A 16982-nucleotide genomic window follows, 5' to 3' on the forward strand; every position below is an offset into this window, starting at 1 on the left:
TTTATTTCTTTCATCACATGCCCAGTGGGTCAGAAGTTTACATACACTCAATTAGCATTTATTAGCATTGCCTTTAAATTGTTTAACATGGGTCAAACGTTTCGGGTAGCCTTCCGCAAGTTTCCCACAATAAGTTGGGTGAATTGTGTGTCACGTTCTTTCAAAATCTAACCCAGAAGCAGACCAGGACAAGGAGAGTAGGAAGAAGGTGAGTATTTATTTACAAGTGAATGGGTAGATATATCCAGGTGACGTAGCGGGCAGCGGTGGTGAGTTGATGGGAGTAAATAGGTGGATCCAATGGGGTAGCGGAATCCTCCGACGACCAGGCGGGAATGGGGTAAATGATCCGGGTGAGTAACTGAAGACAGAACAAACGGAGGTAAGTTTAAGGCAAGCAATACGTAAAAAAACAACAAAACAAATTCTATCCAACTTGAGGCTGATACTATGGCACAACATACTGTTCATGGCTAACGATCCGGCAGGGAATGGATGTCAGGTCAGAGCTTTTGAAGGGGAGAGGTGATGATCAGGACAGGTGTGCAGATTACTGATGGGATACAGGTGCGGGTGAACATCGATCTCCCAACAAGCTAATTCGCCCGGCAACCAGACAGGGTGCGTTCCAGGACACCGGAAACACACTCCAGGACAGAAACACAGGCAAACACAGACTCAGGAAGCGGGATTCGTGACAGTACCCCCCCTCCGACAAAGGCCACCGGGCGGACTACCTGGAGCGCCAGGGTGGAGGCGGTAGAAGTCACGAAGCAGGTTGTCATCAAGGATCTGACGCCGAGGAATCCAACTCCTCTCCTCTGGACCATATCCTTCCCAATCCACGAGATATTGGAAACCTCGAACCCGCCGTCTGGAATCCATTATGCGGCGCACCGTGTAGGCAGGACCACCTCCGATCATCCGAGGAGGAGGAGGACGAGGAGTAGGGGGCAACAGAGGACTGAGGAGAACCGGCTTGAGGCAGGAGACATGAAAGGTGGGGTGTACTCGAAGCGTTGCCGGCAATTTGAGTCGGACCACAACAGGGTTAATGATTCTCTCCACCACAAACGGACCAATGAACTTTGGTGACAGTTTCCGCGACTCAGTCCGTAGAGGAAGATCCCGTGTAGCCAACCAAACCTTATCTCCGATGGTATAAGCGGGAGCAGGAATACGGCGACGATTCGCCTGGATCTGATACCGGTCAGAAACTCTAAGGAGGACCTTCCTGGCCCGATGCCAGGTCCGGTGGCAACGACGAATGTGGGCCTGGACAGAAGGAACCGAAAGATCCCTCTCCTGAGAAGGAAACAAGGGCATTGGAAGGGGGACATCCCAGTGGCAGATGAAGGAAGGGTATTATGGGCATACTCGACCCAGGGTAATTGAGATGACCAAGAGGTGGGATCAGAGGAGACAAGACAACGCAGCGTGGACTCAATCTTCTGGTTGGCTCTCTCCGCCTGACCATTAGATTGTGGGTGAAATCCAGAAGTGAGACTGACTGTAGCTCCAATGGCCAAACAGAAGGATCTCCAGACAGCAGAGGTAAACTGAGGACCACGGTCAGAAACAATGTCAATGGGCAATCCGTGGACCCTGAAAACCTCCGTAACCAGGATCTCGGACGTCTCCGTGGCAGATGGAAGCTTGGAGAGAGGGACAAAATGAGCAAACTTGCTGAATCTGTCCACAATGGTCAGAATGACCATGTTCCCAACAGAAGGGGGCAATCCCGTGACAAAATCCAGGGCCAGATGCGACCAAGGTCGCCGAGGAATAGGTAGGGGGTGAAGAAGCCCAGAGCTGGGCCGATTGGTACTTTTGTTCTGAGCACAAACAGGACATGCGGCAACAAACCTCCGGGTATCTTCTCCCATGGCAGGCCACCAAAATCGTCTGCGCAGTAGCGCCATAGTCCGAGCAACGCCAGGGTGACAAGCTATCTTGCTGGCGTGGGACCACTGAAGAACAGCAGAACGGACCGACTCAGGCACGAACAACCGACCGGGTGGACCGTTACTGGGGCCGGGCTGCGTCCGAAGGGCCGCCATCACATCCTCCTCAATCCTCCATGTAACGGCTCCCACGACAAGGTTCTGGGGAAGAACATCCGGGACAAGGCGTCCGCTTTGCCGTTCTTCGACCCAGGTCGGAACGTCAGGGAAAAATTGAAGCGTCCAAAAAAACAAAGCCCACCTGGCCTGACGGGAGTTGAGACGTTTAGCCGATTGCACGTAAGCCAGATTCTTGTGGTCAGTCCAGACCACAAACGGTTGCTCCGCTCCCTCCAACCAGTGACGCCACTCCTCCAAGGCAAGCTTCACAGCGAGAAGCTCCCGGTTACCCACATCGTAGTTTCTCTCAGCTGGTGAAAGACGACAAGAGTAGAAGGCGCAGGGATGGAGTTTACCGTCAGTGGAGCTACGCTGGGACAGGATGGCGCCCACCCCCACATCAGACGCGTCCACCTCAACAACAAACTGACGGGAAGTGTCAGGTTGAGAGAGAATCGGCGCGTTGGTGAATCGGCTCTTCAAGTTCAGAAATGCTCGGTCTGCCTCAGGAGTCCAACAGAAAATTCTGGTGCAAGACGTCAGAGCAGTTAAAGGGGCGGCCACCCGGCTGTAATCACGGATAAACCTCCGATAGTAGTTCGCAAATCCCAGGAATCTCTGGAGCTGCAATCTCGTACCGGGCCGGGCCCAATCCCGAACCGCCCGAACCTTCTCTTGGTCCATCTTGATCTCACCCCTGGAGATGATGTACCCGAGGAAGGATGTAGTGTGGGCGTGAAAATCACACTTCTCTGCCTTCACAAACAGACGGTTCTCCAATAACCGCTGCAGGACCTGCTTAACATGCTGGATGTGGCTGGAAAGCTCCTTGGAGAAAATCAGAATGTCATCCAGGTAAACGAACACAAACAGACCGATCATATCCCTCAGCACGTCATTCACCAAACCTTGGAACACTGCTGGAGCGTTGGAAAGTCCAAACGGCATCACCTGGTACTCGAAATGTCCCATAGGTGTATTGAATCCAGTCAACCACTCGTCCTCCTCTTTGATCCGAACCAGATGATACGCATTGCGTAGATCAAGCTTCGTAAACACAGTAGCACCCTGTAAAGAATCGAAAGCGGAGCTCATCAAGGGCAAGGGGTACTTGTTCTTGACCATAATATCATTCAACCCCCGATAATCAATACACGGTCGAAGAGAGCCATTCTTCTTACTCACAAAAAAAAAAATCCAGCTCCCAGGGGTGATGATGAGGGACGAATGAGACCTGCAGCAAGAGACTCCTTTATGTAGGTCTTCAGGGCTTCCCGCTCAGGTCGAGAAATACTGTATTACCGTCCCTTGGGAAAGGCAGCTCCAGGGAACAGCTTAATTGTACAATCATAAGGTCGGTGGGGAGGAAGTGACTGAGCTTTCTGCTGACTGAACACCTCACCCAACTCGTGATATGTTTCAGGAACCAAGGACAAATCAGGAGGAGCAGACTCACTGACCCGACTGGGGACAGCATGAGAACAGGCAGTCCTGAGGCAGTTAGCATGGCACTCAATGCTCCAACTAGTTACCTTACCAGTCACCCAATCGAACGAAGGATTGTGTTCTCTTAGCCAGGGGTATCCAAGAACCAGAGGAACATGGGGGGAAGGCAAAATGAAAAAATAAATAACCTCTGAATGATTCCCCGACAACAACATCTTAACCGGTTCAGTCCTCATAGTGATCCGTGCCAGAATACTGCCGTTCAGAGTGGTTGCTTCAATGGCTTCCGGTAATTGCTCCTTGGAAAGCCCCAGCTGTTCCACTAAGTCGGCATCAATGAAGCTGTCATCGGCACCTGAATCGATGAAAGCGTTAATCGCTCAACTCTGATTCTTATTTATGAGGGTAGCAGGAAAACGAGGTCTGACAGGGCTCTTGAGAGGTTGAAACTGGCTCGCTAACAAACCTCCCAAACTTAACAAGCCGAGCAGTTTAACGGGCGCTGAGGACAAACGGAGATGTAATGTCCCGAGCTACCACAGTAGAGGCAGCTGTTGGTCTCACGTCTACGTTGGCGCTCGTCCTTAGTTAACCCGTGCCGCCCCACTTGCATAGGTTCAGGATCTGGCGGTAGGACTCCTCCACTAATCCCGTGTGAAGGAAAATGATCAACCCGTTCTGGTCCACTTCCTGACCCGAATGGTAACCGAGTCTCAGATTGATTAGATGGACCCCACTGCTTCTCCCTCCTCTCGGACTCTATTATCTACCCGAATAGCTAAGGTGACCAAGCTGTCTAGATCACTAGGCTCTGGATAGGATATCAGCTCGTCCTTGAGTTGCTCCGACAACCCCTGGTAAAAAGCCGCTTGTAGTGACTCCTCATTCCAACCACTCTCCACAGACAATGTCCTGAACTCGATCATAAAGTCTGCCACACTGCGAGCTCCTTGGCGAAGAGTGAACAAACGTTTAGCTGCGTCCTTACCTCGGACTGGATGGTCAAAAAGCCTTCTCATCTCTCCCGTGAACTCCTGGTATGAAGCCATGCAGGTCTCCTGTCGTTCCCAAACGGCTGAAGCCCATTCCAGAGCTCTTCCACGCAGCAGTTCAATAACACAGGCTATGTCTTGTCAGTGGCGTAAGAATGGGGCTGCAGATCAAACACTAACCCACACTGCATAAGAAAAGAACGGCATCTTCCCAAATCCCCTTCATATTTATCAGGCGTCGGTACCTTGGGTTCACGGAAGGAAACCACATCAGACACGGCAGGTGAGATGGGTGAAACAGGTGGTGAATGAATCGCCGGCAAACTGAGCTGATCCTGGATTTGTGTCAAGCTAGCAGATAAGTTCTGAATTGAACCCGCTATCTCCTGTAGCGCCGTCTTGTGTTGTCCCAATGTCTTCCCCTGCTGGGTAATGGCATGGCAAACGGAGTCCAGGTCCGCTGGGTTCATCCTTGGCCGGATCGTTCTGTCACGTTCTTTCAAAATCGAACCCAGAAGCAGACCAGGACAAGGAGAGTAGGAAGAAGGTGAGTATTTATTTACAAGTGAATGGGTAGATATATCCAGGTGACGTAGCGGGCAGCGGTGGTGAGTTGATGGGAGTAAATAGGTGGATCCAATGGGGTAGCGGAATCCTCCGACGACCAGGCGGGAATGGGGTAAATGATCCGGGTGAGTAACTGAAGACAGAACAAACGGAGGTAAGTTTAAGGCAAGCAATACGTAAAAAAACAACAAAACAAATTCTATCCAACTTGAGGCTGATACTATGGCACAACATACTGTTCATGGCTAACGATCCGGCAGGGAATGGATGTCAGGTCAGAGCTTTTGAAGGGGAGAGGTGATGATCAGGACAGGTGTGCAGATTACTGATGGGATACAGGTGCGGGTGAACATCGATCTCCCAACAAGCTAATTCGCCCGGCAACCAGACAGGGTGCGTTCCAGGACACCGGAAACACACTCCAGGACAGAAACACAGGCAAACACAGACTCAGGAAGCGGGATTCGTGACATTGTGGTCCATTCCTCCTGACAGAGCTGGTGTAACTGAGTCAGGTTTGTACAAGTTTTTTCAGTTATTTTCTATGGGATTGAGGTTAGGGTTTTGTGATGTCCACTCCAATACCTTGACTTTGTTGTCCTTAAGCCATTTTGTCACAACTTTGGAAGTATGCTTGGGGTCATTGTCCATTTGGAAGACCCATTTGCGACCAAGCTTTAACTTCCTGACTGATGTCTCGAGATGTTGCTTCAATTTATCCACATAATTTTCCTGTCTCATGATGCAATCTATTTTGTGAAGTGCACCAGTCCCTCCTGCAGCAAAGCACCCCCACAACATGATGCTGCCACTACCTTGCTTCACCGTTGGAATGGTGTTCTTCGGCTTGCAAGCCTCCCCCTTTTTCCTCCAAACATATTGATGGTCATTATGGCCAAACAGTTCTATTTTTGTTTCATCAGACCAGAGGACATTTCTCCAAAAAGTATGATCTTTGTCCCCATGTGCAGTTGCAAATCGTAGTCTAGCTTTTTTTATGGCGGTTTTTGAGCAGTGGCTTCTTCCCTGCTGAGCGGCCTTTCAGGTTATGTCCCATGATGTCAAACAAAGAGGCCCTGAGTTTAAAGGTAGGCCTTAAAATACATCCACAGGTACACCTCCAATTGACTCAAATTATGTTAATTAGTCTATCAGAAGCTTCTAAAGCCATGACATCTTTTTCTGGAATTTTCCAAGCTGTTTTAAGGCACAGTCAACTTAGTGTATGTAAACTTCTGACCCACTGGAATTGTGATACAGTGACTTATAAGTGAAATAATCTGTCTGTAAACAATTGTTGGAAAAATGACTTGTGTCATGCACAAAGTAGATGTCCTAACCGACTTGCCAAAACTATAGTTTGTTAACAAGAGATGTGTGGAGTATTTGAAAATTTAGTTTTAATGACTCCAAATTAAGTGTATGTGAACTTCCGACTTCAACTGTAGATTCTGTTTCTGTGTGATACAGTAGACAGGTGATCAGTGGAAAAGTATTTTGGTACCTTATGCTGAGTCATGTCCATATAATGTACAACTCAGTGCAGCGGCTGCAGACACGTTAGCCATCACGGGGTAGAGTTTTCAAGACCTCTTTCTGAACACCCATTATCTAGGGTGGGTTGGATTTCAACTTGATCAAATCACTTGATCAATAAGGTTTTGAATTGAATGGCTATCAACTAGAGCCATGTTTTTAGAAATGTGTTGTTAATGACGCGATTGTTCACATGACCATATTCTTAGGGCTTCTCTGAGTCAGCCTACTATATGTGCTTATAAAACTGTTGTAACAATTATATTCCGATTTATTTTAGATTTTGCTGCTAAATAATATGGCCCAAGGAGGATTGGGCGCCACTGAGAGAGTGGGCTGATTCTGGATCCGTGTGACAGGTATGGCTAAATGGAACAAGGGACAGAGACCTGCCAACCCACAAACACCGCTGTCACATCACTCTAAGGAGGTCACCGTAATCAGATTATCCCGGTTAGACAGTCAGGCTCACTACTCTAGCCTCAGCCAGGCAAACAACAACACAGAGAGAAAGGCAGAAGCACACACGCATACACACACTACAAATTCGGTGAGTGTGTAGAGGAGAGGTTGGCAGGCCAGCGAGGGTGGTGGAGAAGAAACAGAGGAGAAGCTGCGGTTGCCTAAAGCTTCTCCGTAAACCGCAGTGATGCCAAACGGGCGGCGGTTTGAAGAGGATATCTGAGACCTGTACACTTGGACAATGAGCTGAGGTGTAACCCTAAACTAAGACGAACCTCTGTTTATCCCCCTCGCTCTCTATCCCTCTCCTTCTACCTCCCCAATCTCTCTCACCTTCTATCTCTCTATCTTTCTTCTCCCTCTCTGTCCCTCTCTTTCCTCCCTCGTCTTTGTGACCTTTCCTCTCTCCCCATCTCTTTTGCTTCCTTCTCTCTGTTCCTTTCCTTCCTCCTCTCTCTTCATCTCTCTCTCCCACCCTCCGGGCTTCAATATAAGCATTCCTCTTTAAGTCATCGGCTGATAACATTCTTGAATACTTTGTTTGTTTTCAATGGGAACGTTTTCAATGGGAACGTTTTCAATTGTTTTCAGTGGGACGCGTCCTCCATAGAGGAAGGAGACGGCTTGACAGATGGAGACACTCCTTTGAAATTATCTTTTCACACGGAAGAATTATAAGTGAAGGAATTGACATTTGTGCAGAGAGGCTGACAGCTGGATGACTCAACACAGCCCAGTGTCGTGAAGGAAGTTCTGCGCGGTTGTTCAAGGCTTCACTGTCCAATCTGATCCCTATCGTTACGGTTACTGAGGGCGAGGCGGCCTCTGATATGGCGGCTCTCGCTACATCGCAGCTTCACAAACCAGAGAGCGATTAGGAACATTTTGTAAGATCTGTGAGCAGGGTGTCTTTAAGCTACAGATACTCCAGATCGCTCTGCCTCTCTCCTTCAAAAAGCCCTGTACTCAGCATCCTGTACCCTCAACTCGTATCTCTACACCCCATCCCCCATGCTCACGTCCCACACAGACAGACACACTCACACAAACACAGTGTATATACCCCCCCCCCCATACACCAACATCTGCAACTGCGTCTTTAAACAGTAAGTAGCACAAAGGACCAGAAATAGCTTGGCGAGCTGCAGAGCAGAACTGCTCTCCTTGAGGAGGGGTGGTAGAAAGAGGAGGATGAGAAGAGAGGATCGGAGGAGGAGGGGAGAAGGGAAAGATGGCAGAGAGAGCCAGCTCTCCAGGGCTGATCTTACCCTGTCATTCTCAACTCAACTGCCTGTGTGTCAACCAGAACACTCCTATTTCATTTCATCCACACGACACTTGAATGAACCCATCAACACACGGGTTCACAGTATGTACAGTACTGCACATTCTGTGTCCACTCCTCCATCCTCTGTTAAATGGATTTCGTATACTATACTTCCCTTAACCGGAGACTGGGACTAAAACAGGCTTGAATACAGTCCGTCTACGACCTATATGTGTCTTTGACCAATCAAATGTGTATGCATGGCTGATTCAACATACAAATAAACCAAAGGAAAGAATGAACGTATTCCCATTCTGGGTGTGATTTGCCCCCAAATGTTTTATATTTGACATGAAATAGAAAAGGACTCATTTGGAGCGAATGGGTGAGAAATGAAATTTTTGAGATAGCAGCAGACACACTGTGGTATGAGTGGAGTGGGAGACGAGTGTTGGCATACTCACTATTGCTAGACTTGAGGTCTCTGTGTATAACCGGTACAAAGGTCTGATTGTGCAGGTAGTCCATCCCTGTGGCGATCTGCACGGCCCAGTTCACCAGCACCCTGGGGGGTACCTTTTTCCCAGCTAGGGCTCTGTTCAGGGCCCCCCCGCGGGCGTACTCCATCACCAGGCAGAGGTTGGGCTCTCGTAGGCACACCCCTATCAGGTTGATGATGTTGGGGTGTCTGAGCATCCAGAAAAGCCTGGCCTCTTGTCGTACGCTTTCAGCTGTGGCGCTGATGTCCTCGTCCGGGTCCTGCCTGGCAGCTTTAACTGCCACCTCCTCCCCTTGCCACATCCCCCTATACACCTTCCCAAACCCCCCTGCCCCAATCACCTCCTCCAGCACCAGCTCCGTGAAGTCGATCTCCAGGGGGCACCCCTCAGGCACCCCACCCGCCACCAGCCCTCCTGGGGTTAGCTGCGGGTAGCTGCCGGCGTCCCTCCGAGTAACGTAGTTGCATGGGAAGATGCCCACCTTGTCCTGGATCTTGCCCGTCCACCAGCCCTCGTCCCCGGACACTTTGGAGTCCTTGGAGAGGACCTCCAGGAGGTCCCCGCGCCGCAGGGTCAGCTCCTCGTCTGCCGTGGCCTCGTAGTCAAACACGGCCATCCAGTAGGGGTTGGAGGTGGTAGAGCCGCCCTGGTGGCCAGGGTGGGAGTCTGAAGAACCAGAGGAGGAGTTCCAGCTGCTGCCATTCTCAGCCTGGACAGCTGTAGCAGCACACACCGGGGGAGCAGGGGTCATATGTGGGGGCATGGAGGAGAGAGGGGGGCCATAAGGGGGGCCAAGGGGACCAACGAGCATGAGGCCAGGGGGAGGAGGGTCGCAGCAGCCCCCACAGCTGGCGCAGGGCAGTGGGGCTGCTGTGCTGCTCGCTCTGGCATATGGGTCCATGGCTGCTCGGCTGCTGGTCAGCGGTGTGGGCCTGCCCTCTGTCAACTCACGCACAAAATCCATGCAGGGCCCATCAGCCGAATCCAGGCCTCCTTAACCAGAGGAGAGACAGATCAGTGGACAGGCAGGCCAAAGCTCCACTGTCCCATCACTGTCCCCGTTTACTGGGGTAGTTCCAGTTCCTGTCACCAATCATGTGTGTGTAGCAGTCTGTACTACCATGTATAATGCAGTGTGTATTTAACATGTATTTCTTTAACATGTATTTCTACAACAAGTTCTCTCTGGGGTGTGTTTCTAAAGGGAAAAAAAGCAATCGGGGCAGAACCATGGTCATCCCTGAGAGAGGCTACTGTTTATTCTTCAATGGTATGGTCTAGAAAGCTACCAGAGAGTCAAGGCTGGCCTGGGAAAACCCCAAAGTTGACCCTCTTCATTACTGTGAGATGAGGTCCTTGTGGGTGGTACAGCTTTGCGCTGCTCGGGAGAGCATGGTCGGGATCTGAACACGGGTCTCTGTAACGTCCCACACTGCTTTTACAACTTAGGGTATCTCTGAGCATCTATTGCTATTTCATTTAGACTACTGACTGTATTGACTGTCTCCCTCGCAAGATTCAGCAAGCGCCGGATGGTCTGAGTGGGCCACAACAGTTGCGTTTATTATGACGTCTTACCATTTTTAGTTCCTTACATTTTTGCCCTAATGAGTAACAAGACATAGCCAACGCTGCACTTCATGTCGCCTCATTGAGGACAGATCCTGACTCAGCGATTTGAAGAGGCTAGCTCCTCTCCTTGAAGATTATAAGAGGCCAACGACAGCGAGGAAGCTACACGACAACTGAAGGAGATCGCACATCTGAATAGGCTATTTGTGGATCAATTTGCACCACATGTAACAAAACATTCTGATTCTAAATAGTGTCATCTGTATAGTTTAACATCATCTGAGCAAGGATCGTTGTTGTTTCCAAACAAGCACAGAGCAGAAGAATATCGCTTGTCTGACATCTCGTTATTACATGGTCATTGGCTTTTTGACAGCGATGAATTACAGCAATTTGTCTTGACCTCGCATTTTGTTGAAATATCGATTGAAATATGTCCCTACTTTGATGCTGCCTCTTCTAGATCACGTAGACTTACACCGATAAACGTATAAGCCAGTTTAATGTCCTTAAATAGCGTACTCGTCCATTTTTAGACGGGGAATTACGGCGGACAGCAGTCAGGCAAAGACAATTGAGTGCCTGTACATTTAGCATCTTTGTAGTCAGCGCACATCAATGATTGATCGTTCGTCTTGTTACATTGTCCGGCCTAAATTCTGCGCACGGTAATGTTTCAATAAACGCCATACACTGAGCCGACACGAACGCGCAGAGAGTCCAGAGACACAGACACCATTGGTACAGCACGGTCTGTTTTTGCCATTATTATCTAACCTTTATTTTGTAGGCTACAAGACGATGCTCATTCAAAACATCTGATACATTTGAAAACCATAAGCAATAGCCTTGTCTACTTATATGGATACGATGTTGCACATTTCAGTTATTTGTGATCAAAGATCCCGCACCTGCTGGCTCTACGGAATATGTTTCAGTGCTTCTCGACACCTTCACACGCTAGGTTAAAGAACGAAATAGCCTACCATAACAATAAATTATGGGTTTTGTGAAGGCATCACGCTGTAATTCCAATTGCAAATAGTTGTGTATCTGTTGACGTGATTCAAATAAGGCGATTAATCCTCTACGGTAACGTGTTTTCTTTGGCTATGATAGACAGATGCACCATCTTCGAGGCATTTATAATAATAATAATAATAATGTAACAGGCCTAATAAAAGCCTAATACTCCCTTTTAGTGCCAAATATAATTAGAATCCAGTCTTTATGTGTATATTGCATCTTGTCTTCTGGTTCAAATAAACCAAATATTAAATATTCAAATATTTACGGGAAAAAAGCCTGGACACCGTGCATCACAACATCCATTGACATTGTCGCATGGGCGTGTGATCGCATCCAAATATCCACCATCAGATTCCATAATCCAATTCCACAAAATGAATAGTCTTGGAGTCCTTACTCATCTGAGTCAGTCGGGTGGCCAGTTGTCCTTCACAATCAAATAGCTTTTTTCTCCAAAAGACGTGCCATTTCTAGATGCAGCTGTCAGTATCTAGGCTGACTTTGTGTCCAAATACACCGGCTGGACTGGGTGGAATACGCCGTTGTATTCTGGGAAGTGTAGTTTATTGAGTAGCCTACGTCCATATATCCCTTAATATGTCATAGTTTGGACATAGCTTGGATGAACAAATTAACCTTTGCTTCAATTTGATTATGACAAAATAGGGTTTTAAAATATTCTATCTGTTAAAAATAAAAGTCTATGGGTAGCCTTTAATTATAGTCAAGGCATTGCTGCACAATAAGCAGCCTATACTGGTCATTGTCAAGTAGCCTAGGTCATTAGGATGATGCTTTGTGGATCAGTTGAATTAGATATTTTTTAATGGTGTGTGCATAAAATTGTGTAGCCTGGGTTTGTCATGTGCACATGTGTTTGTGTGAGAGAGCATGCATGTGTGTGTCTCCAATTATCACACAACATACTCTCTAGGAAAGTATACAGATATATTTTATTGCAACTTACAACAAGCTTAAATGCATTACAATTCCATCACAATTTGGGGGATGTTTATCAAGCAGATATCTGGAGACAATACAACACTGCCTAAATGAAACCGTAGCCCCACACTGCCCCCTGGTGATTAGGATGGATGACACCTAGACATTATCGGGGGCAGCTTCACTTTCTGCATCTTCCCTCTCTGTGGCTCCATTGGCTCCCTCACCCAGTCCACCTCCAGCCTCCCATACATACTTTCTCCAGAGGGGTCCATGGTGTGGCTGTTGAGCTGCCAGGGCAGGGGCAGCCCATGGTGGAACTGGGAGGCGGGCCTCTCAAACGATGACTCCCTTAACTGGATTTTCCGCACCACCCTCTGGCCCAGGGACACCTGGCTGGCCTTCCTGGTCTGAAAAGGGGACAGGGTGCAGGAGTTGCGCTGTGCAGCCCCTGGGACATCCAGGGGGCCAAGAGTGGTCAGTCTGGCCCTTGGGGAGCGGAAGCCATATTGGGATACAAGCTTGTACAGGCTTTCCCTCCAGTTGGGGTCTCCCTTACCCTTGACGGGCTTCAGCCTGAGGTGTTGTGGGCTGTCTGGAAGTTGCACCAGACTAGCCTCCTTGCTCAACCCCATGGAGCTCACCCCAGAGTCACTGGGGGCCTTGGTGGTGGGGAGCTGGCTGCACAACTGCTTATGGGGCTTGGATTTCTTGTAGAGTTCTATGATGGTGGGGTCATATACCTGTACGTGCCCTTCCTCCGGGATCGCCACAATGCTGTCCCACTTGGCTGTGGACAGAGAGAATTTGCGGAATTTCTTTGGTGAGCGGTGGGGGCGCATGAAGTCGTCCCCTGGTGGGCTGAGTCCCGGCTCCTCTTTCAGGGTAGAAGATTCATGGTTACACCCAAGGGACCTAATGAGAGGGAGGTCAGGAGTCCGCATGTGATCTGTTTACAGAGAGTGAGAGACAGAAATAGACAGTGAAATATAAAAAAAGAGAGGAGAGCAAAAGGAAAGGGAGAAATAGGGGAGAGACTGATAATGATTAAGCTAAAAGTAATATATTCAATAAATATACAGAAATAAAGAATGATTTGATGAATCATGTCTTGCCACACCATCACCCATGAACCATCACATCGAAAGACTTCCAGGGTTTCTCTCCATGAAACACCACGATTACTAATTAGGGCAGAAAATCTGCATTTGCCTCCCCCTGATTAAAATCAAAAGTGTTCCATCGGCAGACACTGCACCAGCAGTACTGCCCTGGAGAGCAGAGGCCTGATTGGGTACTGAGCGATGAGAGTGGTAGCTAAGCGCCCTGGGTACAAGAAGAGAAGGACCAATGATGCTTGGGAACCAGTCGGTCACTACTTTGAAAGGGACTGCTCATTCGCTAGTAATATACATAGCAAAAAGAGCCAAAAGAGACTGGCATCAATGCTAGGTTGTTTTTACAGATTGGCATTCACAATATCAAGTATATCCAACGATCACATAATGTCAACACATGATATATTTGCTTACAGAGTATATTGAGGAAAAAGTTTGAAAATAATATTGTATGTTTGTAATGTATGTGCCTTAATGTGTTTGGACCCCAGGAAGGAGAGCTTATGGGGATCGCTATATATTTTTTTTAAGTACTAAGCCATCACGTACAATTATGAACATTGACATTGTGCAAATGCACTGGTCATGACAGTCATATTGGGCCTTATAGATCCACAAATTGTACCTTGCTCTGAGCTTGGAGTGCTGTTGTCCTCTGCTGTGCACTCCAAGAAGGGCCCTGAGAAGAGAGAGGAGAAAAGTGGGCGGTAATTCAAATTGGATGTCAAATACATTTCCTGTATTGAAATGAATTGAAAGAGAGTATAACCCAAATGTTTTGTTTCAAAACGACACTACTCTGGGAAACAAAGCAAAACCGTACTGGAGTCCCTGTGGACATATGGCCTGGACAGCCTTCCGCCGATGGGTTTGGCGGGAGCATCTGCGGGTTTTTTGTGTTCCAGATCATCAGAAAGTGTTCTTTCTAGATGTTTATAGAGCCTGTGGTTGTGGGAAGGAGTGGTGAGGGGAAGTAAATAAACAAATAATAAACACATAAATATGACCTGCTAACAAAAGTGGTTGATTTGTGACCGATTTTTTTAATGGAAATGTCAACCACCCTCCCTCCGTTCCAGTGATTTGAGCACTACTCACATCTTGGGTACGTCTTCATTGGCCTGCATTCTATTCAGCAGGCTGGTCTTGTTGTCAATGCCGTAGACCCGGCTCAGGATGTTCTTGGCCATCTCCCGCAATTCCATTGCTGGGTCTAGGAGGACCTCCGCCAGCAAGTACAGGTGTTTGTCCTGGAAGTGATCTATCTGATCTAAGTTCTTCATGGCCTCCAAGCGTTTCCAGTGGGGGTTCCCCTTCTGGATATGTTTTAGGAGGCAGAAGGTGAGGTTATTTGTGATCTCCGGAGGGATGTCGTAGGTCTGGAACATGCTGAGCAGGGCCTCTGTGCAGTTCCCATAGACATCACTGTCCATACCCTCCATGGTCAACATCAGGGATTTCATGACCTCCACCAAATCCACATCAGGTCTGGAGACCAGCCATATGCTCTCGGAGATATGCTTCAGAAGCTCATTTCCGACACCAGTATCATCTTCGGGTGGGGATTCATACTCGGTTGGGGTGTCAAACAGCTTAGGCATGGGGAGTGGTTTGTTGATTCTTGCTTCTTTGGCCTTAGCAAGGATGGCGGTGACTACTGGTGAGTGCTCTGGTTCATCCTCTGACTGTGACAATGTTCTGCAAAGAGCTTTGGCCTCCTTTGGCAAAATTGCCTTGGGTGGCTCCTGCTTCAGATTCCAGTTACGCAGCACTGAGTTGGGGAGGAAGCCATCTGGAGCCACGGGCCAGTCCAGAAGAAGTGTGTCTGGGGGGAGAGGCTCGAATTGTGTTTGAGACTTGTCCCGGTCTTCTGACCCTTCCATTGGCTCGTCCTCCAGATTAAATTCTTCCTCCAAAGTTTTAACCAATCGGAGAGCACAATACCACGAACCTGTGAGAAAGGAAATTATTGCTTCAACTATAATTTATAACATGTAAACCTGACTATTTTATAAAACATGTCATTACACCCTAATACTTTAAGTGTGGTCACTTTGCTTAACATAACAAGTGAGGCTGATCAACTCACCTGGCTGATCCCCTTTTACAATTGGTGGAGTTGGTGCCCGAATCATCAGAGGGTTCTTCTTCCTGTCCCTGTTCAGCACGTCCAGTACATTCTTACATCCTGTGCTTTCTGGCCTCACAACATCAAGTACCGCTGGGGTCTCATTCAACTCTGGCGTGGCCTGCCCAGGCTTCAGGAACATCCGTGGCACCAAATAAATATCATAGCAGCTCTGGGAGCGAGGTAGAAACGGGATGGGATCCTCTAGGATGTCATCCGCGGGGGCCAGGTCCAGTACCTGCTGCAGCAGCCTGGCAGGCAGGTAGCGTAGGCCGGAGATGATGCAGATGGTGCCTCCAAAGCAGGCCAGAAGGTCCCCACGGGTGTTAGCGAAGCACAACTGACTAACCGGCATACCTAGGTGTATCTCGGCTAACTGCACACCCCGAGTCTCCCACACTTCCAAAGTGCCCTCAGGTCCCGACACCACCACCAACCCCAGAGCAGCGCAGTAATCCAGGCAAGAGATGGAGGTCGGGGGGTTCCTCTCCATCCACAAACACCCTCCACTAGGCAAGGTGAAGAAGAGAAGACTATAGTTGTAGGAAACAGCAAATACCTGACCAGAGAGGAGTCGGGAGAGAACCAGGTCAGAGGAGCAACTCACCCTGGCCAGAGGTGCGACCTCCACATGGACTTCCCCCATCTCTACCTCCCATATGCTGAACTGCTTGTCTGAGCCGTAGCAGCAGAGCTGGGGCCTGGGCCCGGCCAGGCTGCTCATCTGTAAGATAGCACCATCATGGGCCTTCCTGGCGGGGCATCCCAGTCGGTGGGGGGAGAGCAGCTGTAGCTTCCCGTTGCGGTGGCCACTGAACACCAGGCAGGGTAGGGGGCTGACCCCGGCCCACTCCGCCCCACCCACCATCACCGCCTCCAGGCACATCACGCTGTCATCCAGGTCCTGGTCCCTGGAGGTCCGGATGATCCGCTTAGCTGTGCAAGGGCACAAAGCCATGTCTAGCACCAGGACCTCTGGACTACCACTGGCCACAAACAACTCCTTCCGACTAGGGTTGTAGGCAAATCCCAGGGCCTGGTCCAGGAGGAGGAAGGGCCAGGAGAGAAGTAGCAACTCCCCGCTGACGGGAGAGATCAGTCTGGCGATACTATCCTGCGACACAGCCAGGAGCTGTGCCTGTCCCCGACTGCTCTCGACCCGCCTCAGGAGCTGCATCCCACAGCCTGGGTCATTAAACAGCCTGTACAGGTTCTGGAGCCTCCAGATTGAGAATGACGAAGGGGAGTGGCAGAGGATACGGTGCTCGCCCAGCGGCCACAGGTTGCGTACCCCCCCAGGGTCATCCAGGAAGAGCTTGAGGAGGAGGTCCCCACTACAGCTCCACTCCTTCACCCAGCC

At 49.2% G+C, this 16982-nt stretch overlaps 1 protein-coding gene across 1 annotated transcript in view; it reads right to left on the reverse strand.

The window, feature by feature from the left end:
• The window catches only part of LOC110507406 (mitogen-activated protein kinase kinase kinase 10), a 36586-nt gene extending 24635 nt beyond the window's left edge, over window positions 1–11951 (reverse strand). Inside the window, exon 1 of the mRNA XM_036965171.1 lies at window positions 8798–11951. Within this exon, the coding sequence (XP_036821066.1) occupies window positions 8798–9797 (1000 nt within the window). The 5' untranslated portion in view covers window positions 9798–11951. The remainder of the gene's footprint in view (window positions 1–8797) is intronic.
• Window positions 11952–16982: the final 5031 nt, after the last annotated feature.

This window comes from Oncorhynchus mykiss, chromosome 27, assembly GCF_013265735.2.
Source record: "Oncorhynchus mykiss isolate Arlee chromosome 27, USDA_OmykA_1.1, whole genome shotgun sequence".
Taxonomy (NCBI): Eukaryota; Metazoa; Chordata; class Actinopteri; order Salmoniformes; family Salmonidae; genus Oncorhynchus; species Oncorhynchus mykiss.